At 40.5% G+C, this 27,318-nt stretch overlaps 1 protein-coding gene across 3 annotated transcripts in view; it reads right to left on the bottom strand.

Moving 5' to 3' along the window:
- zbtb16a (zinc finger and BTB domain containing 16a) overlaps positions 1-27,318 on the bottom strand; it is a 159,369-nt gene that overhangs the window by 17,789 nt on the left and 114,262 nt on the right. For all 3 annotated transcript variants that reach the window (XM_035991069.1, XM_031308209.2, XM_031308210.2), the window contains exon 5: positions 4,187-4,357. In XM_035991069.1, coding sequence (XP_035846962.1) covers positions 4,187-4,357 — 171 coding nt within the window. The remainder of the gene's footprint in view (positions 1-4,186; positions 4,358-27,318) is intronic.

A 27,318-nucleotide genomic window follows, 5' to 3' on the forward strand; every position in this document is an offset into this window, starting at 1 on the left:
TAATAACCCCTGGTCATGGGTCCGCTTCTCAGGCTACATTCAGCCTGCCTTCACCTTTGAGAGGGGCGCTTGTTGGGGCTGTATGCAGGGTTAGGGGAAGATTAGCAGACCCTTTTCAGGGTGGAAAAAAAGCACTGCCAGCTACTTTGCATGTTTCTGGGGAAAAAAACACCCCAAAGACTTATTTAATCTGTGTTTTGATTTAGAGTAAATATTCTCTGAAAAAGACACTGTAATTGAACGCCAGTCAAAGACAAGACAGTAAAGGGCAGTGCTCTTTAGTAAAGATGCACATACAGAATTTGAAATCAATAAAAAAGTCTGTGCATTTTTGATACAGCAATTTACATTGATTTTTTTATATATAGAATTCTTTGTTGGAGTACCATTATTACAAAAAAGCTTAATATTGTTTGGGTTGATGAGTCCCTGATTGTATTGTGTCCTCTTCATGTCTGAGACAAAAGCTACAGCCTCGTTAATGAGACATTTGGATGCATGTTGGAAACTTGGAAAAAAAAAGAAATGAAAAAACAAACAACAAAGGAGTTAAGGTGCATGTAGGACACTAACAAAAACCTGTGAGATGGATGTGGACAGATGTCTACATTGGATGGACTATGTTGGATGAAGGCAGAGCCCATGTGTCTCTGTATAAAAAGGTGAAGGCTGATTCCCTGAGGCTGTGCCTGTTTTTAAAACACTATTTTCGCCTTGTTACCCAGCAAAGTGTGAATGAGATTATTAACATCAAAGTGTAAATGTAGAGGAACACCATGTCTCTACTTCTTTTTTTTTTTGGATGGTAAATTAGGACCTATTTCTGGCGCCCATGATGGCTGTGCGAGTTGCTGACTGTATAATCCCCTGACAAAAGGCTCCACATCATATTTAAACGATTGCTTTCGCGGCTGGCTCGTTGTGATTTAACGCGCGGCAAAGTCTCATCTGCTGCTCCACAGATGAGCCGAGGTGACATTTGCGTCGGCCGGGTGGGCAGGTGGATCAGAGACGCTGCTCGTGTCCTCTCCAATGTCCGGTAGACGGAGCAGATGTGTGCATTACTACTGTACAGGCGGCTCAAGCAGCTTGGTCCACAGCCTCCTCCTCCCCCCCCCCCCACCGGCACCTTCCACCATCACACACTAATGGTGTATTCGCCTGACTTGTAAATAGGGCCGACTGCTCTCATCTCCCTGCCTTTCGTTTCAAATATTTATCCGTGAGCCGGTGAGCTAAATCGGCTCTGACAGCGAGACTGTTATTTAAGGTCGCAGACAGGCGGCTGGTTGAGAGAAAGAGAGGGGGGAGAGAGAGAGAGAGAGAGAGATGGGGAAGAAAAAAACTATCCATCCCTCGCCGGTGAAATGGGATTCATTTCCATGTGTTCATATTCTGTCATGGTTACGGGTTGGGTTTTTTTTTTCCTCTCCACTCTGAATAGCAGCATCCGTCAGGCTACCTCTGCTCCCTCACAACAATGTATTAGTATCCCGGCCTCGCCTCAGTAGAGAGCCAGCACTGAGAGAATTACTAGTGGACTGAAGGAAAAAAAAAAACAACAAAAAAAAAAATACTCACTGTAAATAAGCTCTGTCTGACTGCTGCAGAATTCATTTGGCGTTGACCTGAATTAATGCCGTTTATTTCGCTCTACACTGCAGCACACCAGTGTTACTCGGTAGCAGATAACATAATTCACTCCCATTTCCTAAAATAAAACATGGCTTTTTTAACTTTGTAAGATGTATATTTGCCAATGACGATCCTTGTTGTGGGCCAGAGTGTAAGGTTTTTTACAGGTGATCTCCTATTGTGGCTGTGCACTACTCACTCTTTTCATGGTCAGCTATTTTATTACCCTAACACACCCGGATGGGAGGTGGTAATATGAGAAGAAGACTTTCAATGTGAAAGCCCAAAGAATCTTAGAAGAAATATATATTTGTGAGAAGAAAATGAGAAATACGCATATCCAAGATTTAGGGCTTTCTGTGTGACTAGTTAGATATTTACATGGGAAAATCAGAAAACAAAGTTGAAATTTTATGAAATAAATGTTACATTTACATGTGAAATGTCACATTAAATTCACGTGCCCATATCGTGATTTTATCACATGTGAAATGACTGACAAAATGTGCCTGTGTGGGATATTTTGTGGTGTTCCACGTGTGAATAATATGTAATGTGTGTTTTGCATGTAATAAACACGTGCTTTTGAGATGATTACTCTAGTGCAACTGACCCTCTTCAACACGGGGCCTCATTATCCCGTAATAAAGCAGGTCACACCTTAAGCTCTTTATCATGTCAGCGGATATTGTGTATTAGTGAAGCATATTCCCATATACCCAAACAAAGCTAAAATGAATCACCATAGCAAAGTCCTACTGCCACAGAGTGAACCTGGGGCTTTGCTCTGGGGATCTGGGACTCAGGGGCAGATGATAATCATGCCTTGCTATAATGCAATATAATAATAATATGTCATAATATTTAGACTGTCTTTAAGCAGAGGTTGATATTCAATTATGTGGAGATCATATCAAAAAAATATTAACAGCTCAAGAACCAGGTTTTAGTGCTGATTTTCTCCTGAAATGTTAGCAAAAACCTTATGTACGTATATATGTATAGATGTATGGTTAGAAGTGTATAGGGGTGCAGATGTATGCTTATACATAGATATATATCCTTACTTTTTTTTTAATTTCTATTTTTCTTTCAATATGAGGGTTGCTTTTGTTATTTTATTATTATTATTATTAGCACTGGGCGGACTACATAGATATGTACATACAAAAAAACAACCTAATGCTAATGTTAGCAAAAACCCTGGCGTGGCTCGTCTACGGAAGAACTCAGACATTTATGCTCTTCCTCTTTTCAAATTGTTCCAATGATTAAAAATGTCTAAGAATAAATCTTTAAAATGGCATTGATCTCTATGACTTAACACTGATTTTGTTCAGTTTTTATTACAAATCCTTGATGTCAATATGAATCCTCTCTGCACTGTCTGCTCTGCTCTCTTAGTGGTTTGGTAGATACAAGGGCGTAACCCTGGGTCCAACATTGGGGGGGGGGGCACATTTTATGCCTTTTTTGCATGCAAATGTCTTTGTTTATGTAAATATTATTATTATGAAGTAATATATCTTCTGTATATATATATCTGTATTGTTCAAAATTTTGTGCAGATTCACATTATTGCATGTGTTTCGGGATGTTTTTTTAGGAATTATGCACATCTTAAACAAGTATTTGCTTGCCACAGCATTTAAACTCTTTGGCTTCAGTTTTGATTATTGAGGGTAACCCCCCCCCCCCCCCGCCATCCCCCCCGTAAATTACGCCTATGGGTAGACACTGAATAAATCCAATTGTGCTCCTTTGAGAAGAAAGGGGCAGACGCAAACGGTGATGCAAGTTTGCGGCAAATTCTTATTTGAGCATGACCAACAGAGTTGAGTAATTCCCTGACCGGAGATGTTGCTGCAGCATTGCAGTGGTGCACCTGAGGCACTGATGTAAATTGGGTTGGACCGGGAAGAATGAATTATTAGTAGGTGTGGCAGGAGCTAGCAAGTCTGGCAAATTAAAAAGGAAATGTGGGATTTTTTTGACCTGGGTCTGGTTTTTTTGTTCTCCTAAATGTAGTCAATATTTAAACAGGTTAAAAACCAATCATTTTATCACGGCCCTGAGGGAGCTGAGCTTGAAGATGAGGCTCTTGATGTGTCAGTCAGTCTGCCTTCCAACCCTCACCTGTGGTCTAAGCTCTGAATAGTGAGTGCCGCTTGATTGTGGATACGAGTGACTGCCAAAAGTTTCCTTCACAGGCGTTAAGGGCAGAGGGAGAAGCTCAGACTACACAAGAAGTGCAAAATAAGATCTAACTGCTCCCTCGTGTCAAAGGGAGCTAGGTGTGATGGTTTGGACATCTGATAATGATGTCTCCCAGAGGCTTGTTCGGATACTTTGAGTTATAATGCGAGCCGACCCAGAGGGGATTACACATTCCCGTCTGATATGAGAAGGGTCAAGGGATTCCCTAGAATGAGCCGAGAATGTGCTGAAAATGAATACGCCGTGGAGCACACCAAAGCTTTCATTCTAAACCACAGATGAACTTTAGGCCTTACCGCCGTAGTGAAGATGGCTAGTGAGTGCTTCCACTGACCTGTGTGTGAGCGTAGGTGACGCTTGAGTGCAGTATGGCTGGGGAAAGTCCGGTTGCATTCGCTGCAAATGTAGCTGCGAACGCCGGCGTGGACTTCCATGTGCTGCTGCAGTGCCGTCTGGGTCTGGAAACGCTTCCCACAAAGCAGGCAAAAGATGGCCATGTCCGACCCTGCAGAGCAAAAGACAACAGGTTGAGTTAGTGGTGAGATCCGTGAAGCATGATTGCATTTATTAAACCAACAGCCATTGATTTATTGGGTCTTATTTCATGGTTTCAGGTTTCTTTGCCTTTTGTCTTTTTTTAGTGATGTCCAGACCTTAGTTGTAATAAAGATGAGAGTTTTGCTTTACATTGCAGGAAAAAGAGCACTGTCATTGTGGAACTAGCCAGTGGTTGTCACCTTCCCCCACAGCACTTCATGATAAAGCCAACAAATCCCACTAAAGGTTGATGCATGCACACAAGGATTAAAACACAGGATACACTAAAACTCCGGTGCGATGTTGTGGGCTCAGACACACAGTTTTAAAAAAAACGTGCCTTCATAGGTTTACATGAAGCAAACTGTATTTATAGGATTAAAGGTGCACACAGTACTCATGCTTCGGGGTGGGTGTGTAAGAGATAAAGATCTCCTATGCAATACTTCAATCGAATCTTGACTCGAGCTAGCACTGTGCATTTTTCTCCAGCAGAGATAAAGAGCGCACACTTGCAAGCACACAAACACAGGAACAGACATACACAGTTGCACGTTGCCTTGAACACACTCCCTTCACACTTTTTCAATTACCAGGCTGGGGAAAACTCTAGGGAAGGACTGAGTGTTTGGAGCTCAGTTTCTATTTCATCAGTCAATAACACATCTTTGGGGCAAAGCTGACACTAATTTAAAAATCTATGAAGAGCAGCCCGCCTCATGTTCATAACCACTGGAGGAGGAGGAGGGCCCACGACAGCCTCCACGCCAGATCAATCACTGTCTCGGCTGCTCTACACGCTGAGGAACAGGGATGGAGGGAAGATGCACCGCTGGAGGATGATCATAGCAGGGAGGATAGAGAAGAGCTGCTGGATTGCAAGTAAAGATAAGAGATTCAGTTTGCAGTAGAGTACGGCGATGTACAAACCAACAGGGGAAAAAAAAAACAATCTAATTTCGGTGCATGTAGGGGAGAGAAATAAATATTGACAAATCTTCCCGTTCTGACCTAAGCTCCGTCTCTATTTTTCATTTTCTCTTGCACAGGAAAGAAAGCAGCTGTGTCTGCAGGAGTGTAGAACTTTTTATAAGATCCTTGTTGAACACTCATGACTGAAAGCCTGAGGTGCTAATCCGTCCGCCCTACAGGTGAAGATGATTCCTAACATGTAGGCGACCCGTTGACCTTTCCTCTAGGCCAGATACTTTTACACTAGATATAGTTAATTCTATAGGAGCCGATTGCCAAAACATTTGCTGAGCACATTCACGCAAGCTCGAGCATTAACAAGTCTGCATAAACTTCGTATTTTTTTTTAGGCTTTGGATATGAAAATGTTTGCAGTGAACAAGTTGGTATGTTGTAAACCTTTTTGCAAAATGTTCATACTGCATGGGTCTTTAAAATGTTCACACCTCTTTTGATTTAGACTTTCATTCAGCGATTTTGAAGGTGCTGCCGTCCCGGTTCAGTAGGTGGCGCTCTTTACCTATCAGCTATGTTAAATTCCACTACTCGTCTCATGCTAACTACCAAGTTCTCAACCCTGTTTTGTATACTGGGAACGTAAACTGCACCCCTTCTTCTATACCCCTGGACTTTTGCCAAAAGCCTTGAGGCACACTGTGAATATAACCGCACATTTAAAACCTTTCAGTGACTAGATGCAGACTCGATTGTAAATGCAGACTAGTTCATACATGTAATTAGTGCTAAGCTAGTTTTTCTCCTGTGTCGTGATTTTCTCATCTCCTCCTCTCTGCTTTTATCAATGAAGAGGCTATTGACTGGGGTCGATTGCTGCTGGAATCCCTCTAGGACTCCAGGTACTGAAATGGCTTTGATTGACAGGCATGTCTCCTGTTCACTTCTATTCTCACTCTACCTCACTCTCCTCCTCTTAGTTTATCGTGTATCTTAGGTTCAGCACTGTCAGTGGAAGCAGAGGACTTCTTTCTCCAGACCACTTCGGACCAAATAATATAGTCACATTAAAGTCATAAAGTAACATGCCCATTCTTGTTGTTGTTTGGAGGGGTAGAGAATGGAAATGGCCTGAGTGGTCCAGAGCCAGAATAAGTGAAAGAGACAGTAAGGGAGGAGGGGAGGGGGATTGAGAGAGATTTTGGAATTATAGGGGAAAAAAAGGTTTTGGAATGTAAAAGGTTATCAGACCTGTGACCTAAGGTCTAGGCTAAGACGTGGACATGGTGGTAATATGTAACCTACATACCGACACGCACGCACACACGCACAACTAGACGCTTTCTGTCTTCAAGAAGGGTCTGATGTTTAATACACTCACTGCCACACATGGACCACTACAAGGACTTCAGTAAGAAAAAAACATGCATTAAAACATATCGCTTTGGTAATGAACAATAAAACACCGGTATAGTAGCAACATAAGAAAAAAGAAGGGCACTCAGAGAGAGCAGACCTCCGCCACAAAAGTGAAAAATAACTTGTGTATCTGCCTTATCATTCGGATGCTTCTCCATAATGTAATAGGTTTGTCCTTGGCTTTGCTACAACCTTCCATAAAGTTTCCTGAAAATCGGGCCAGTAGTTTTTTTTTCATAATTCTGCTAACGGACAAACAAACCAACAAACACGCAAACAAACCGAAAACATTAACTTTTTGGCGGAGGTCATAACTGCGCACATGAAGCTCCGTATAGTTAATGTAAACATACTTGCAAGCTCCAGACTTGTGAGAGACAAGATCTGTATTTCATTTCATTTCAAACCTGTCTTTTAAACTCCGGGCCTATTGAACGAGATCCTCATTTGTATGTAGGCTATGTATGTATGTATGTATGTATGTATGTATGTATGTGTGAATACATTGTGAATTTGGGTTTTCTAGCAACCGTCAAATGGTGGTAGGTAGTAAATGCAATCCAGGCTTTGAAAGATCCTTTCATAAAACTGTGGTTGACATTGCAGATGTTACATTTATGCTTTTTAACAGTCTGTGGAAAGCTACTTGCTATCGTGCAACAGTCTATGTTGAAAGCTACTTTCTATCCTTTCCCCTTCTTGCAAACTGCAAACCACAGTTGGTAGTAAAGTGTAGTGCGAACCCTGATTAGTGTTAGACAAAATTAAGTGGTGCAAACTATACAGTCAGTGCAGGGAATTCTGTGTGTGTATGTGTGTGTGTTGCAGGAAAGTGAGGAAAGATGTTGTCGGCCACTGATAGATGAAGAGAGCAGTGGAGAGATAAAAAAGGAAGGAAAGGTGGGAGAAAAGTAGTTGACCCAGGAGGTCCATTACAGTGTAAAATTGAGTCAGCCCAAAGTGACACCTGAAAGAAGGAGCTGGAGTAGCCAGAGTGGTGGGGGGTTCTTAGTCTCAGTCCTGTTTGGCTGTTTTGGAATAATTTACCTTCTCTAACCAGCTCTCTCTCCTTCTCCCGCCATCTATTTATAAAAGGCTCAGGCAGCTTGTGGCCGTTTGTGTGTGTGGCCGCGGCAGTGCCGGCAGTATCTTAATGGGCCTGGAGTGGCAGGGCTGCTGTTATTTAAGTGGAGGACGGACATAGGCCGGTAATGGAGAGGAATACTCCCGGATGGGAGGTGACAGTGGCCGGATGGGCACTGAGCAGAGAAATGGGGTAGAGGCTGGCCAGAGGTAGGCACTTTTACTGATTCTGATGTGCAAAAGGGCAGCCTGTTCTCATGAATTATACGTTCAAAAAGCTAAGTTAAGCAGTATAATTAGTAAACATTCCACGTTTTTTTGTTGGTGTATGCACCCCAACAACTTCTGCTATATAAGAACGCATAGGGAGGAGGTTGGGGTGTATGTGTGGGTCATAAAACACAGGACTTTAAAGCAAGATAGCAGAGTTTGTTTCCCAGGGAAAACAAAAGACTTTCACGCAGGAAATGCGTGTTCCTTGGGATTGTTTTAATCCAAACCACAATCTTTTTCCTAAACTTAATTAGTCATTTTGGTGGCTAAACTTAACTTTCATAGCCACATTAATGCTCACCTTTTGTCGCCTAATAAACCGGCGAAACGACCGGCAGCTTGCGGTGCTCTGTACCCAGCTCAAAGACACCTCTCCTAGTCTCCTACTCAAGTTTTGTACGATATCTAACGTTTTGGTGTGCATACGTTTTCGTACTATATCATATGGACCCGTTGAGCAGGGGAACCAAGCACCCACCCACCCACCTCTAAAGAAAGTGTGATAAAGTCATAAAAGATCTCAGTAAATGGCCTCTAACACAAACTTATAATGCATTAGATTTTCATTTCCAAAAGAACTCTTATTGTTATCACCAGTAACCACATGTGACACAACAAACCAACCAGGACTAAAATGTTAAGGTTTATAACTATAAATAAATGCCACCACCATAGCCAAAAACTGAATCAAATGTTGGCTTAAGACACAGTACTACCAATGGCCACAAGAATCAGAAAATTTTTTTTTTGCCAGGTAAGTAGCACTTACTAGGAATTTGCTTTGGTTGATGGTGCATACATAAAAACATATTTAACATGAATACAGAAACAAATAATACATACATATAACTATATAACATTAAGAAAGAAAATAAAGAAGCTCTATGGATTAGTGCAGGATGTGTAAAAATGTTGATGGTTGTGTAAAGTACTTCAAGGTACTTCTATTTTTTTTATAATAACTTCTCAATGAGTGATTTTACTCCTTTTACGGTTTGTCTTGACGATCATTTTGAGAATTACGGCTCTATTAAGAGGAATTAGACCTTAAAGAGAAGTGACTGAGGTTGACTATATTTGAAAATCAGTCATTTCGGTCAACTTACTCACAAGGAGGTGAGAAGTAAAACCAAAACATCCCTCAGAGACCTAAACATCTCACTTTAAATGTCTATGGACAAACACATAGAATTTCCTAAATGTTTTCTGCACGCAGCACTATCTTAGAGGCTCAACGGGAAGCGGCAATGTTTGACTTTAACAACTCAGATACATGCATCAGGATGAGCGTCACACTCCTTACACTCCTGCTTCAAATCCTTCCTGAAAGGCTTGTGTTTCTTGGACTGCAGTCTAGACAGTTAAATGCGTCCCGACTGTGGCCTGCAATGCAGCGCGCTGAACGGAGGACCTGCCAGAGTTAATGAGGCAGAGAGCAGCGGGACCTCAGCACAAGGTGTTCAATTACAGGCCATTACCACAGCCCCCAACCTCTGTTACTGCTTGCTCTTGTCAATAGCAATCTATAATAAGCTATAGTTTATCTATAGAGAGAGGGACTAAATGTAGGCTTCTGTATCCTAAAACAACCACATTCATTGTAGGGCTTTCAGTTCAATCTCAGTGGGAGATCAACATTACTACTAAGTGGTTTGAGTGATTTAAAGGTGTATACATATAGCCTATATATGCCTTTAAATCACTAATCATAATTACATAGTGCCTACCAACACACAAAAGTCTTTGTGGGCTGCCTAGATCAGAAAACATGGGATTCAGATTTGGCTCCCCTTCCTGTGTCACAAGCAGGCTCATTAGAATATACCACCCCCCATCTGAGTATCTCCACCCAGGACTTGGGAACTCCCAAGCCAATCAGAGCACACTGGGCTTTTCAGGAGGGGGGGCTTAAAGAGACAGGTGCTAAAAGTGCAGAGTGTTTCAGACAGAGCGTGAATACAGGTATATTCAGACAGACAGTATGGGAAAAGAATGTGTTTTTAAACATATAAGCATAGTTCAAACCCAAAATACAAGTATGAACCTAAAAATGAGCATATGTATCCTTTAAGGTTATTTTTGATAAAAGAAATGATCTATCATATTTTTAAGTGATCATTCTAATAGCAAAAAGTAATAGATTTCTTCTTCCAGCTTTAATTCAACTTTGTTTATAGTGTCAAAACATAACACAAGGTTGTCCCAGATAGAATAGGTCTAGACCACACACACACACACACTATAATTTATAGAGATCCAACAATTGCCCCAAGAGCACTTAGTGCGCCAGTGGCGAGGAAAAAACGTCCTTTTAACAGGGAGAAACCTCGAACTTTGGAGATTTCATTTAATGTGAGAAACTGAAGTGTGTTGCATCACTAAAATATGAATATAATAACGTAGTATTTCATTTCTTGTTGAGAAAACATGCATCACATGTAGCACACAGAGTGAAAATACATTCCCTTCTTGCCTTGGACTATTCTTGCTTTACACCAGCTAACACAGGCATCAACAACCAGTCACAACATCCATCCATCCATCCATCCATCCAAACAAACAAACAAACAAACAACCAACCAACCAACCAGGGGCTCTGTTGAATTCTCAGCTCTGCTAGCTTCCACCATCTAACTGCCAGTCACCACAAACACCAGTCACAACAGTCCTGCCGGTGTTGGCAGAGGAAGGCGTGAGAAACAACAGCAGAGGTGACATTCCCGCTGCTCTTTAGATTAGTCTGGACAACAAGTATTTGTTGTTACTCTCATCTGCAATCAGGCTTCATCGCACATCAGGTCACAGGCGTTCTGTAAAGGTCGCCAAGCACCTTTGTACCTATACGCCTCCATGGGGTGTCAATGGAGAAATGTCACGAGCAAACAAATAAATGCCTTCTGTAATTTACTCTCATATGAATAGGAAAAGGTCCTCAATGTAATGTTAGGGTACGGCCCTGACACTCAGGAATTCACACTGTCAGATCTGCTTCAAAATCCAATGGGTTTTTTCCTTGGCCCCCAATCAGGCCAGTAGTTTTTCCATAATCCTGCTGACAAACAAACGGACAATTTAAAGGTCCGATGGCATGAAAATTTCACTTTATGAGGTTTTTTTAACATTAATATGCGTTCCCCCAGCCTGCCTATGGTCCCCCAGTGGCTAGAAATGGTGATAGGTGTAAACCGAGCCCTGGGTATCCTGCTCTGCCTTTGAGGAAATGAAAGCTCAGATGGGCCGATCTGGAATCTTGCTCCTTATGAGGTCGTAAGGGGAAAGGTTACCTCCCCTTTCTCTGCTTTGCCCGCCCAGAGAATTTGGCCCGCCCATGAGAGAGAGAGAGAGACATCATGGCTTTCAAACGAGCAAAGTGGCAGTTGGTCAAGGCCACACCCCCACCCTCCACCTTGCCCCCCCTCTCTTCTCAATAGCTACAGACACAGAAATGGCACATCCTAAGTAAAGCTCATTGTGGGACTGACTCTAGTGGCTGTAATTCTGCACCAAGGCTGAATTTCGTGAAAGAGACTTCGGATACAGTATTAGGGGACCACTAAGGCCTATATAAAAGCATCCAAAGAGAACCATGTCATGGGACCTTTAACTCTGAAACTGAAAACATACCCAATAAAATGTCTTCCCAGGAGAACACTAAAAACACCTAGTGCTGTCACGAGAACTAATTTCTCTGACTGATGGCTAGATAGTGAAAAAGTCTACGTGTTTTTAGACTAATTTCTTGCTTTCCACATGATCAGCATCATCATCATCATCTCATTATATTATGATCAAAATAGTTGAAGATTGCCCAACTCTTAGCCTCGCTGTCTTCCTAGCCATCGAAACACTGTTATTTGTTTTTCCCGGTGGAAAGAACAAATGGCCAGCTTTTAAACTATGTTATCATGATGCACATGTAAAACCATTTTAGAACTTTCATTTAATTCTGAGCAACTCATGTACATGTGGATCGACTGTGAAGTGAAGCTACCACATTGCACAGAAGCAGAAATGAGGAAATAGGCATACTGTTGAAGTAGTTGCATGACATGGATTGCATCCAAATTACATCACTCCACACAACCTGGACAAATCATCTGTTTGCCACACGCAGACTGTAGTTAATGGTTAAATCTAGGCAAGTAAACAATCTTGGTTAAGGTCCGAGATCAAGTTAGGATTACTTTTATAACTATTTTGGGCCCTGAAGTCTCTTCGAAATCCTGAAAGTTCCACGCCAAGAGCTGTTAATTTGTCATGTGAACTTGAAAAATTCAGTGTTTAACCTGTTGCTTATGAAGATTTTTCTTGTGTACTTAATCTTTCAGTTTTGACTGCTCCGGTGCTGCCGGAAATTCCGCCGGATCACTTTCTTTTCGCCCGGATGTCCGTTTCCTTCCTCTTTCTTTGTGTTGTTCTTGTTGTTGTGCTGTTCAGGAGACAGTTGGGATTTCCCTCCTGGGTTTTGGCTTGTTTGCATTTGTGTGCACAGTCCAATTATCATAACACCACCAGAATTTCTTGTGGGCCAGCAGGGCGAAATCTGCGGTCTCTAAATTAGTGGTAATGGGACATTCCTCTCTCCTGAAGCCCTGACATAGAGACTTGTTATACTTCTCAAACAACAGGTTTCATATGCTGAAGTCTTGTCTGTGAGTAGATAACCTTTTGCCATTAAGGGATAATTCAGTTTTATTACACTGTAAATCTTATTTTAGTAGCTTTGGCCAGCATTCGTATCAGTAATAAAAGCATTGTTACAGAGTTAAAAGAAGTCTGGCATGTGTAGTCAGATAATCACTAGTCTATATCCACGACGTTCCACTTCCGGGATTGCTCCGTTGCTGCCGAAAATTCTGCCGGATTTCTCTCTTTTTGGCCGGCTGTCCGTTACCTTCCGCTTCCTTTGTGTTGTAATTTTAAACTCCGGTGGATTTCTGAGGACTATGGTTAACTGCTCCTCAGATCTCTGCAGGGTAAATTCAGACAGCTAGCTATGATAAAGATTCAACTCTTATTTAGTGTATTAGGGACTGAATAATAGTGTTTTTTTTAAGATTACACACAATAAAAATGGACAAGAAAAAATACATTTATTTTAGGCATTAGAGAGCTTTTAAATCAGACATTTGCAGCAAAACGGATCTCTGTCACACACACACACACACACACACACACACACACACACACACACACACACACAGTCACTAATTGACATATTGTACAGTACATACTGTATACATGGTGGCCACAGCTGGACAAAAGGTTGGGAACCACTGCCTTACACCTTTCTTCTTAGTATTAAATGACAGTACATGCCTGTAAACACTAATACACTCTCAACATTAGTATTCAGAGTGGATTTTGTAGTATTAGTAAATAATATGGAACTGGGACACACTGTACTATATCCGTACAAGTTCAATTAAACACAACAGAACAAGTCATCGATTGTTTCACACAGAAAAACATCCTGACAAAATGACATTAGCACACCGATTACGATCAATCCAGTAGTGACTTCAGAGCTTTACTGAATAGGGATCAGCTCAAAGAACCAATAACTCTTCACAATATTTACACAGGAAAAAAAACAACCAAGCATCTATACTATGAGGAAATGCAACAAACCCAGGCTGCCCTGCTGTGTCTTGTTGTGTTTGGTCCCTGCTTCCCAGTTCCATCGGGCAGTGATAATTCACGTCGGGTTCGCTGCAGCGCTGACATTGTAAGATGAACGGCTCGCAGCTAGATTAATGCCACCAGATGCCAGGCGAGATGCCATATTAATTACCCAGAGATAATGTCAGCACAACCATATGGCAGCTCAACTGGCCATTTAGTTGACAGGGAGAGGTCTTTATAGCAGTGCAAATTTCCTCATCTGCACAACATCACAGCCTCGCCATATTCTCTCCCTACTGTAGCAACTGGAGCACTTCACTGCTATTTTCACATTATTGCTTTAGGTTATTGTAGCGTTAACTCAGGATTGGTAGGATGTTATGATACAGAAGATAGTAACATACGGAATATTAAACGGTCAAATGTTTTTCAGTATTTATAAAAAAAATCAAGTTTCAATCTAGAGATCCAACAATGAAATGATGCTATAACAAATATCTGTGTAGCCAAAGTCTAATATAGAAGCTGATTCCTCTGTGCCATAGAGCTCCATTGTTGTGCAAAAAGTATTGAACATGTGGTTTGTTTTGAGGCAATTCCACATACGCCTTCCTGCTGCCGTAAATACTCAGCAGAGCATCAAATATGTATTAATCTGCAGATGGAAATAGCTCCCCCACAACAATTGTACTATTTACTCCAATTTGAGTCATGTTTGCTGAAAACTACAGTTGCCATCCACTTCAGGATGAGGAGGCTTTTTCAACAATGAAACTATATATTTGTGACCCATTTCTAAAGAATGACGTCTTCAGTAGCAGCACGTATGCTTGGGGCTGAGAGCATCAGACAGGGCAGTGATGTCAGACAGTATTGCTGTAATATAGCATATGAGTAAGTGCTGTTATGCTCATTTTCAGGTTCATAATTGTATTTAGAGGTTGTACCAGAATAAGTTTACATGATTTAATTTTTAAAAAAACATAATCTTTTTGTTGTACTGCACATTGCTGCAGCTCCTCTTTTCACCCTGTGTGTTGAGCTCTCTGTTTTAGCTACAGAGTGAGACATCACACTTCTGTTCCATCTTTGTTGGGAGTCGCACATGCGCAGTAGCTAGGTAAGGACTACTAGCCAGTCAGAAGCAGAGTATGAGGGCGTGCCATGCTAGCAGCTAGGCGAGCATTATGACGTGTTACAAAGTGACGCACGTTTGTCTCTGAAGTAAAGGCTGGACTACAATAGAGCTGTTTGGAGCAGTTTGTTAACAGTGTTTTCTGTTGGAGATGGTAAGTCCCTTTGGGGGGGACTTTGGGCTTTTTCACTTTGTAAATCTATAACGTGCACAAAAAAGATATACAACACTATAAAGGAAAAAGAAAAAGCCAAAAAGCATAATATGAGCACTTTAAGAGAAGGACTAACACATTTTATGGGGTTTGTTGCCTAAATAATTGTTGAATAAACTAACTAAAATGCTATAATTTAACTGGAGAATACGGGACATGTACAGTATATAGAAAAAGGAAAATCTGTATTCCTATAACACATCCACCTTCAACAACCTTAAAAGGAATCTCAAACCCTTCCCCTGCACGACTGCAGTGGATATAAATTCTGAAATCAGTCAGTCAGTAGAATTTATTTACCAGCATGTGTTTGTTTTTTCCCTCACCACCATGCTGACTGTAAAGATCATAAACGACGCAAGCTGGGAATTAATGTCAACGTGAGAAACAGTGGCAAAGCCCTTTATCGTGATTTACAGTTGCACCGCTGGCTCCTACTTCTTGTTGTGGACTTGCGGATCATTTACAAAGACGGACCATACTTGCCATCCAATCCACCCGCCCTCCCACCACCACCATCACCCTCCCCCCCCCGACATCCCCGCCTCACCCACCGCCGCCAGAGCACCCACCTACCCCACCCTCCAATCCTCACAAATCCGATTTAATCAGACAACTTGTGCAGTGTGGCTCGGAGTAAGAAAAAGGATAATTAGTAAACAGAGGAGCTACTCGCCAGGCTTCATTGGCATTCGCACCGGGTTACTGTGTCGCATTTAAAATGCAGTCTGATGAAGTCTACAGAATCAAACCATTTGTTACTCCTATTGAGGAGGCTTCGGGCTACTGGCAATTAAATTGGAATTAGCGCTGGGGAATGAGATACGGCAGATTCATACCAAGGAGAGGAGGGAGGATGGGAGGGAGGGAAAAGGAAACAGAGAGGGTTCTCTGTCTGGACCTGGCTCTGGTCTATAGTGGGTCAGATCTGGAAGTGATTTGGTTTCCTTTACTTTTGTTTATTTCCTGCATGACTTCAGTTATTATTTTCTTTTATAACCAAAACCCTCCACCCAGCCCCCGAGTCTCTTACACGTCTGATCCCTTCAAAGGAAAAAAAGAATTGACGCTTAGGAAAAGAGCAAAAGTGACAAACAAAAGCGGTGCTTTATCAAGAAAGAAAACGCCATTAATGGGTGGCTTTGAGTGTCCACAGTATCTGAGGGCTTTAACTTGGTAATGTGTATAAATATAGACACATATGACTGTCCTAAACTGAGTCTTTGAGGAAGAGAGTGAAGAAACAAAGAGATGCCATTTGCTCTGCCACAGCTGACTGGGCACAGTGGAGCGCAGCATGGAGAGAGTCCACTGGCAGAGGAAAGGAAGAAGGGATAGATAGATGGATGGATGGAGGGAGGGAGGGAGGAGGGGGGGGGGGGAGATAAATGAAGTGGAAATGAGAGGGAACAGCTCCTGTGCTACAGCTGGCCTCCCTCACTCTCAGCCAGCCTGGCCATGACAACTGGCCAGGGATGGGCCAGTGAGGTGGATCTGACTTCAAATGTACGTTTCATTTGCATTTACAACAATATAAGTGCTAAATAATAGTGCTAATGCAGGCTATAATCATGGGAAAATGTTCATACCAAAAAAGCAATGCAACTGAAGTGCATTATGGGAAATGTAGGATCAAAGGATATTGGAGGTTGACCCATACTAGTGACTGAAAGTCAGGATATCTCAGCCTCTTGTCTCTCGTATGTCACCAAACTTTATGTAAGTGAAAAGCAAAATCACTGAATACTTGATTAAATACAACATGCATTGTATTATGCATTAACACATTGTTGCATGGTATGGATTAAGTATATGTATGCAGTTGCAAGTACTGTGTACGCATTTTAATGTCTATACAGCATGATGCAGTACGCATATTATTAGTTCTATATGACAATATGTACTGTACTGTACTGTGTGCACCAATGTCCCCAAGACTAATACCTGTACATTTAATAACGGTGGCTAATAGAGCATTACTGACTTGGTGTAAATTAAAATTCAATTTTCATTGCAACCTTTCTAAAAATTACAAATGTGCTTTTAGAGAGAAAAAAATAGTAAGTGAGATGATCATAGTAAAGTGTGTGTATGCGAATATGTGTGTGTGTGTGGAAACATAATGCACTTATGTACTCAAATGCTTCGTTCTCAAGGTTAAATACAAAGATGTTGTTCAAGCGAAGTCCATTACTGAAGGAAACCAATGAAAATAAATGACAGCATTCAGTGGGAGGTTCGAGTATCCCACGGAGAAATTTGCACAGCTCGGTCATTTGTATCCCCAGTTTTCTCCACATAAAATGCTCAATTGTGTGTTTACAGATGAAGCACCACATTTGAGTGCAGTCCTATTTTTCTCTTTAACAGGAAATGAAGACATTTTCACTCTAAATATATCAGTGAATCTGTTGGCTGACGTAAATCCCTGTCACCGGGATTAATGATCTTGGACACGAAAAAAAATAAAAAAATAAAACATCCTCTCAGGTCTTATTCAGAGAAACTGACTCACTGGGTACAACAATAGAGGCTTTGCAAAATCTGCAAGGACCTTGATACAAATGTAAACCGTGTACATTCACAAAGAGATTTCAGCTTTGATAGCTAACAAACCCTGAAAAAAAAGACCTGAAGTCTATAATTTAGAGTTGGAGACGTATATGACGAGACGAAAAGGAAGCGGTCCTAGACCGATATGTGCCAAAAATGTCACCTCACGCTGGCCGTGTGTGTGTGTGTGTGTCACATCTGTACAAGTTAATTACTACTGTGTTGCTGATTGGGGGAGCTCTCACGGTTTTAACGCTTGTATCATTTCATTTCCATCCTCACCTCTCCGTACAGCCTCCGTTTGTGTCCTTATTCACCTCAAAAAGAGCCCGTCTGTACTTCCACTCTGCCTCACACACACATACACACACACACACACACACACACACACACACACATATACAAATATATATATAAAAAGTAAGAAGGAAGCGTAGCTGATTTATTTCAAACATCATGTTTAGCCGGTTACCCACACACACACACACACACACACACACACACACACATACAAAAAGTAAGAAGGAAGCGTAGCTGATTTATTTCAAACATCATGTTTAGCCAGTTACCCAAACATGCAATTAAAGATCTCTAAAAGAGAAAGAAAATAATCAACCCACACACACCAAATAAAATACAATTAGGTAAACAGCTTTTTCTTTCAGCAACACATTTGGTAAATAATATATAAATAGGAACGTTTTTTTTTGTTTTGTTTTTTAAATCAGGTATAGGTAGAAATAATATTGCTTACTATACTGTAGATGTGGAAGCAGGAAATATAAAATTGCCCGTCAACTGTTGAGTTGCTGGTTCTGCGACATTTTACAATTGTGATACGTCATATTGGTTTCTATTCAGTTTTAGACAGTCCTTCTAGAAAAATACAGAGTTTTTTTGTGATTGTTGGGGACAAAAATCCTTGACTATGCGGCAAGGTTTCTTAAAAAATGCGATGGAATATGCAGGATATTTATGCAATGAAATTGCAGGAACTTGCAAAAATTGCGGTTTCATCATGGCTTCATCGCGGGGTTTGCAGCTTTTCGATGATGTTCACATCGCGTAATTACGTCACTTCATAACGTTCCCATGGCAACAGGGGAAAATGGCTGCTCTTGTGTGAAGTAAACGCAACATTTTTCAACTTTCTGCTAAGATATATGTGACTTTTTTCCAACGAAAATGCGGAGATTATGAAATCATGCAAGCCCCGCATATTTTGCGCGGAAATCGGCAATTTATGCGGCGAAAGTGCGGCGTATTTGAAAAAATGCGGCCCCCGCATAAATATGCGGACTTTGGCTGATTATGCATTGAATTATGCGATCGCATAATCGCGTTTTTCTGGAGGGACTGTTTAGAAGTCAAGTAAATGGGCCCCTGGTTAGCTCACCTGGTAGAGCAGGCGCCCCTATGTAGAGGTTTACTCCTCGACGCAGCGGCCACAGGTTCGACTCTGACCTGCGGCCCTTTGCTGCAGGTCATTCCCCCTCTCTCTCCCCTTTCAAGTCTAAGCTGTCCTATCCAAGCCTACAAATGCCACCCCCCAAAAAAATTCTTAAAAAATTTGTTTTGTTTTACACGTTCGGCATACAAACACTTGAAAGAACCGAAGAACTGAAATGTATTCAAAAAGCTCCAGGATCTGTTTACAGGTCATTATTTTATGATTCCATTCAGTTCTTCTGCCACTAAACAGGTATGTGTAGCCTTAGGTCATTTATTTGAATATAGGTGATGTTATGAGTTTTGTGCTGTTTTAATGCTTCCCTGAACAGCAAAGTGTGACCACCACATTCTGTCCTGTCTATTTCTATTTTTTTTTATTTCTCATACCCTCTTGATCCAGAGTTTCCAAGATTTTTTTTTAAGAAGATGTGTCATTCCTGCACATCTGCACATGTGCTGCAACTGCTGGCTTGTCGTTTAAGAGTATTTATTTATTCAATCAATCAATCACATTTTATTTAAAGTGTAAAATCACCATTAAACATGGTCTCAGTGCACTTTACAATTAACGGGAATAATAATTAAGAATAATTAACACAGGAATAACAGAGAGCAACAAAACAATTGAACAGCAATTAAAGCAGTCATAATAAACTAAACAAAAACAGCAACATAAGATGTGAAGGACGCAGAAAGGATGGTGTGCTATGGTTGGCTGTAGTGTAATAATAAATAATATAGAGTAGAGGTGGGTTTTCAATCTAGATTTAAAAATGTCAACATCTGTGCCCCTTTTTGTTCACTGCACAGCTTAATCCCAATTAAAGATCCATAATCTTAAGTAAAAGTAAAAAAAGAGGTGATTTTTCCTATTCACAGGACACTTTCTACTTTAAATAATAATAAAAAAAGGGTTTGTGCCAGACAGACTGGGAGTGACTTACCCAGCTCCACCCAAACCCTGTCAACCTCCCGTCACCCCCCACCTTTACCCCCTGTCCTGCAATGGAATTTCAAATCTCTCCTCGCCTTCCCAGGATTTATTCTTCTCACTGGCCATCTGGACAGTGGGGGCAAACAATGTAAAAGGGGGCTGGAGGGGGGGGGGGTAACCCTAACCCACATTAGTCACAGGCTCTTAGGTCCTTCGACCCATACACGCACAAAAAAGGCTGAAGCCAAATGACCCCAGCTCCCCCTCACTGTGGCTGCTGACATCGCCTTTCCTGCTGGACAAAAGGCTTTTAGCACCTCACTCTACTGTCCTGACCACAACACACACACACACACACACACACACACACACACACACAGGACAGGGTGTTTGTTTTGTTTTCTCAGACGGCTTGGGAAGAAGGGAAGGGAGGGGTGGGAGGGGAAAAAAAGGAACCAAGGATGAGGGGTATTAGGAGAAGGCGGCTATGTGTTGTGTGTGTGTAACTTTAAAAAGAAGACCAAATCATATGTGAATGATCAGGGAAAAGCATAGCCGAATCGCTCCTGAATGATAAAGGTATTAGGTACAATGGGGACGGCATGCTTTTCGGCCGGCTTAATGTAGTTAACGTAGGGCTTTTGTTGGGAGAAGCGGAGGATGAGTACAGGGGTGGAGGTCTGAGAGGAAAGTCACAGTGCACTACAAGCCTCCATTGTTGGGGATGTTCGCATTGAACACACATACAGGAGGGTTTTTCGCTCCAGAAGAAACAAAGCTGTGAGAACAACGCGGAGAGCAGATGAAGGCTGCGCCCTTCTTGTACCGCAACACGGTCGTCAACGTACGTACACCACAAGGAAGCGACAGGGCCTTGAGATCGCAGCGCTGTGCAGTCCATTTCTCAGGCAGAGTGGGACACACAATGAATTCATCTCGATGAGATCAAAACCCTGTGTAAAAAGCAACGACCTTTGTATGGAATCTAAAAAAACAATCCAATTGTGAACTGCATCATAAGCGGCTACTCTCAGCCAGAATGCGACAGTGAAAGTGAACAACAGATTGCACTCGAGATGAGCCGTGTGGACCCTCAGACAGACTTTGAGCCTGTGCAATAAGTGAGATGGTGAAGAGGGGAAAGAGCTAAATTAGTAAGCAGTAAGCAGCAGTAAATTAAATAGTAATATAAGCTTCAGAAAGTGGTAATCGGCAGTGGTGAGAATGCAGAGGAACCTGGATGAAGATCCAGATTATTTAGAGAGAAAATACTGAAATACTGTCCAGTCATTTATTTATTAAACATAAAAACAGAAACAGAAGCTGCTTAAGGGTTAAGTAAACCACTGACTAGGGTGTACAGTGCATTATGACTTGATGAAAAACTGTGGGTTATATTGGTTAAAGGTGTACAGACAGGACTTCATATTAAATTCTGATTAATATCTGAGTTTGTAGAGAATGAAAAATCAGAAAGTCAATCAAGAAAATTCTAAGCTTATAATCAGAATTGCGATTAAATATTAAGCTACATTTTGTTCCACTAAATTGTTATTTTTTTTAAAATAATAATTAATTTATTTTTGGGGCATTTTAGGCCTTTATTTTTATAGGACAGATGAAGACATCAAAGGGGAGAGGGAGGGGGAACGACATGCAGCCAAGGACCGCAGGTCGGAGTCGAACCTGCAGCCGCTGCGTCGAGGAGTAAACCTCTATATGTGGGCGCCTGCTCTACCAGGTGAGCTACCCAGGCCCCCCCCCCCACTTTATTTTAGAATGTGTTTGTAACTAGATATTGTATAAAGTATATATCTTAATTTTACCTGGCAACCCAACAAAAAAAGTATAAAAAACCCTAAACATCACTGCATCTGCCTGAAGTCAGCTGCAGCAACAGTATTATAAAAGTAGTAGGCTACGTTGAAACGGTCGCAGTGTTTCATCATCTAGTTTATTTCAAGAAAGCCATTTTGGGTGCAGTGGAAAATTGAAAAGTGGACATTTTAGTTAAGTTGGGGTGGTGATTCAAATGAAGTGAGAAAAAGAGATCAGACTCAATTCAATTAGATTTAATAAATAGCTTTAGGCAAGTTAGTTACAAACTACACTAAAAACAAAATGATTGATGAATGATTCATATCATTTTTAAAGCCCCATTTGTGTGAAACATCTGGCCGATAGCGTCCACTAAGTGTGATGCATGTGTATGAACGTTAAATTGGTGATTATAGGTGCGAAAAACACGTTCAGGTGGGTTTACTGCATCCCACCAGAGACCAAATCTAAAAATCTAAGCCATTGAAAATACACATTCATTTGTTCATTTTATGTGTCCATGTCCATCGAACAACACGTTTACATTTGCCTAAAGTGCTTTTAAAGCCGTTTCCCAAACAAGTGGTGAATGAACGCAATGAAGGGCAGCTGCGACCTTGGAGCCAAACTGCGAGCGGCCGACATGACATTGTGGGTTGGAAGAAAAGCCTTTATTTATAGATCAGCTGTGTGTCGATCAAACTCCATCCAGGGGGAAACGGCAGCCGTCGGAGAAGAGGAGGGAAAGTGCGTGTGTGTGTGTGTGTGTGTGTGTGTGCTGGGAGGGTTGCTTTTTGAAGAACTAATACAGTGGTGTGCCTCAATCTCACTTAATTCCATTTAAAAGGAAATTGATTCGGAGGTTGGGTGGGGGTGTGGGGGGAGTGTACAGGGCTGCTGCGCTCTCTCTCTCTCTCTCCATTACAAAGTCTTGGCCTTGTTTCATTAATTTGTGTCCTTTGTTGATGCTACATATAGCATCCAGTGTGCTGCTGTGCTATGATATGTATATATATGATGATATATACAGTAATAAGGACAAAAAGAAGGGTGTGTGTGTGTGTGTGTGTGTGTGTGTGTGGGGGGGGGGCATGGATATTATGACCCCTGCAGGGGGAAGTGGCTCACTGCAGCAACAAGTAGCAGGTAAAAAAAAAAATGGAACATAAATATTAAAAAAGAATGTAAATAAGGATTAAAGGCGACGGGGGTTATGCAGCATAAATACATGCAACTGCTGCAAGGAACAGAAGAACATGCATGAGCACTATGGGAGAAGGATGGAATACAGGGTTCTGCAGCACAACAACTCCCACTCCAACATAACGGGAAGGCTTTTTTACCAATAGGCTGCTCAATGCAAGTTTCACATACCCGTTTCTTTAAATCTTACAAACGTCTTTTCAAATCTTTTATCACAACTCTAATTAAATCAAATTATACTTTAACTCAAATTAATAGCAAAGACATTTTTTTTTTAATTCAATTCTTTCCATTCTGGAGAAAATGATTAATCTTTAAAGACCAAATTTAAGTTATTTATAACTGTTAGCAAGCTTAGAAAGCTATTCCGTCACTACACTGAGTGCAATAAAAAATACATACTGTACCTTGCTTGTTATGTATTAAATATTGGATTCAAGTTCAATAAAAACCCTTACTTTAACTGGATCCATGGATAACTCTGCCACTAGCGGTTTTGGAATTTGTAACAGATTGATTTTAAAAATGTGGACCGGGTCTAAAACAGTGTCTATATATTTCTTAATATTTCTCTTATTTCTTCCTGCTGCACATCCCTTATTGCTATAATGATCCAGTATCCCCAGCTATACATACATTTTCACCTTATTCCATTACATTATAAATATTACTTGAGTTTCCATTTAATGGTTTAGAGGAATATTGTATCATAACCCATGTTTTATTCACATTTCAGTGAATTACATGGCAGGATCTGTTTAAGATACAACGTGAACGAAATAGTGCATTTTATTATTATTATTTTTTTTTTTTTACATTCCTTTATTGCTGCAATGGCCTGGTATCTCCCAGTGTATTCATTACATAATAAATATTGATCAATTCTCTTTTAATGTGTAGGAGAATATTGTATCATCATCATCATCATCTATATTTCATTATGATTATGATATATTTATCATATTAATGTAAATTACATAACAAAAGAGAGGAAGTAATCTGTTAGTACATATATACTATGTACGTATATACTGTATGCTGTTAGCATTAACCCTTGTGTTGTCTTTGTCGGCCATGCAACCTTTTGTTTTTCTGGGTCAGAATTTAAAATTAATAATTTTTTTTGTTGACAGTTTTCTTGTTTTTTGAAGCTTTTCCCGACGTTTTTGTCACTCTCTTTCACATTTTGTGTCACTTTTCTGATGTTTCTGTCGATTTTTTCTGCGCTTTTTTAAAAAGGTTTTTTTCACGTTTTTTGAAGCTTTTTGACATTTTTGTCACTTTTTTTTCAACATTCTTTTGTCAATTTTTCTTCAAATGCTATGAAATTGAACAAAACACACACATTCAATGAAAGTAGTGAGCTGATCATTTATTTTACTTGTGAAGAGTAATGGTTGTATGGAACCATCCACGTTATTTTTTTGGGACAATTTGGTTGAAAGAAACCCAAATTTCTGATATAGAAACTTTTCGGCGATGGGTCGAATTTGACCCCGAGGATGACAACAGATGGATTCAAATATGGTTTCATAAACTAGAAAGTTAAAGCCTAAGCTGCCTGCACATTTCAGCCAGTTTGAACTGACGATTCCAATCAGACTGAGAGGAGAACAAACTGGACATGCACACATTCATTCACTCATCACACAAAGCCAATCTCTTTGACAAAGAAAGAGGGAAAAAAAGAAAACCATACCACACATCTAAATTCTGGCTTTGATTCAATTCATATCTTCATCTTTTTTTTCTCCTCCACCGGGGAACTCCCCTTATCAAAATATCACCGGGCAGCTTGTAGATTCATTCTAGAGTCATTTTGCGGCGTGCACAGTCAGACAGATGAGAGCAGAGGAGGTTCATGTTTGCCACATTTGTACAGGAAAATCAAAGGCAGGCTAAAAAAAAAAGGCTCAAAAGCATCTCAGATAGAAAGAGTGAGGAGAGAAAAAAACAGTGTATTCGGTGCCAGGACTGTTAACAACCACCTGTATGTGCCCATCTGTGGTTCCTGAAATCGCTCACACAAAGAGCCGGCACCCAGGAGGAATTAAAAAACTAATCCTAAAATAATCCTTGAAAAAAAGAAAAGAAAAATGAAGAGAAAATCTTCACTCAAAGACATGGTTAGGTTTGGAAGAAATGCGCAAACGTACAGATTTATCACACGCATATAGACTCTTCAACCATGAGCGTTAACTACACATTCATACCGCAAATGCCAAAAAATGCTGCCAAATTCCATTGGGCTATAAGCTAAATATCCTTACTCACTATGATCAAAATGGGATTCACTGAAGGCGGAAATGAAATCTTTACTAAAAGACCATCATCTTAAGCCTCCATCTCGGGGGAGAAGTGAGAAGCCTGCTGCCCCAGATTGCCTAAAAATGCAGATAAGAAACGATCCTGCACCAGAAATTGGTCCTGCAGGACTATTACATTGGAGAGATTAGTGGAAGATAATCATATAATGGCGATGATAGCACCGATTGCAACAAAACGACCCCATAAAGTCACCTCTGAATAAAAATAAAAAAAAGACAGGCGATGCAGATGAGTGAGAATAAAGCATTAAAGTGCTTGAGCTGGGTAGCATGTGTGAGACAGCTGTGTGTGTGGGGCTCAGTGCTGCCTCTGGCCAGCAGGGGGTGCTCCTCTGTCTCCACACACAAACGCACACACTCACTGGTTCCTACTGGAGAGCCAGAGCAACAGAGAAGGGGAGAAGTCCTCATATGACCCTGCAGTTCACATGAGTTTAAAAAAAAAAGCCTCTTATATGGAATATGGTAAGACTTAACAGCCTCAGTGTCCACAGCGGAGACAGTTAACGGGTGACGACGGAGATTAGAAAGTAGTTTAGAGGGTCAGGTGTTTGTTATGGAGCACTGGGGTCGCCGAGGATTAATTCTGTTTCACTAACATGCTGTTCTAATAAGGCCACAGTCTGAGGAGTTAACTCAGATGACTCTAAAGTCTAAATTCAGATAAAGATGCATTACAGCCATCTTAACCCTTGTGTGGTCCTCGGGTCAAATTTGACCCATTTTTATATCAGAATTATGGGTTTCTTTGAACCAAATTGCCCCCAAATAACATGAGCGTACGTTGTATGGAAGCCATGTAACATTCTTGGCAATTTTATAGCATTTAAAATAAACTGTGATTCACTCAACATCCTCTGATCTTAACTATCAGTCAAAATAATCCATAATTTTTGTTTTTTTAAACAAAAAAAAGAAGGTATTATGTCATTTAAATTATGTTTATTAACCACGTATTTAAAAAAGCGTCAAAAAAAGTGACAAAAACGTTTCAAAAAACACTGGAAAAAGAGCCAAAAAAAGTTCATTTGCAAATTTGACCCGGAAGGACAACAAGTTCATGGTCAAGAGAGACAAGAGAGGTGGTCTCAAATCAGCAACTTTTATTATTCTGTTGATGGTGGGAGATAATTCCTTTTTTTTTTTTTTGATTTTTCTGAAAATATAGAATATCTTGAAACAAGGCAGTATGAGGTGCACGGCTGCCAAAGAAAATGATTTTCATTGTTTTTATTAGGGCTGCATCTAACGATTATTTTCATTGTCCATGAACTCGATTAGTTGTTTGGTCTATTAAATGTCAGAAAATGGTGAAACATGTTGATCAGTGTTTCCCAAAGCCCAAGATGACGCCCTCAAATACTAACTTTATTTGTAAAGCACTTCTCAAAACCAAGTTATAAAGTGCTGAGATGTTTGGTTTTGTCCACAACTCAAAGATATTGTGTGTACTGTCACAGAGGAGTGAAGAAACTTAAAAATATTCCCATTTAAGAAGCTAATATCAGAGCATTTCTCAAAATACACCGATGAATTATTCAATAAAATAGTTGCAGATTAATTTAATAGTTGACAACTAATCGATGAACGTGTTTAATCTTTGCAGCTCTAGTTGTACACTGTTTTTGTCATTGTTTTTTATTACATTGTTAAGTGTCTTTGAGGACCTTTTAAAGCGCTATATATAAATAAAATATATTTTGGAAAATTCTTAAAAAAAACCTTATTTAAATCAAGGATAGTTTAAACTCATTCCATTGGCCAAATTGTATTAAAATAAGATTTTAGGAGTCAATATCAGACTGAATTACTGGTTAATATTCATATTGTAGCAATAGTTGCCAGGCCAGCTGTAATTTGTAAAAATTTAATTTTGCTCTTTTAGTTTTTTATTTTATTTTTTTTTTCTCCATTTTTTAGAAAGCGCAAATTTAAACATATTTTATAGCCATTCAACCGAAATCAA

The sequence above is a fragment of the Sander lucioperca genome, chromosome 13, assembly GCF_008315115.2.
Source record: "Sander lucioperca isolate FBNREF2018 chromosome 13, SLUC_FBN_1.2, whole genome shotgun sequence".
In the NCBI taxonomy this organism is placed as follows: domain Eukaryota; kingdom Metazoa; phylum Chordata; class Actinopteri; order Perciformes; family Percidae; genus Sander; species Sander lucioperca.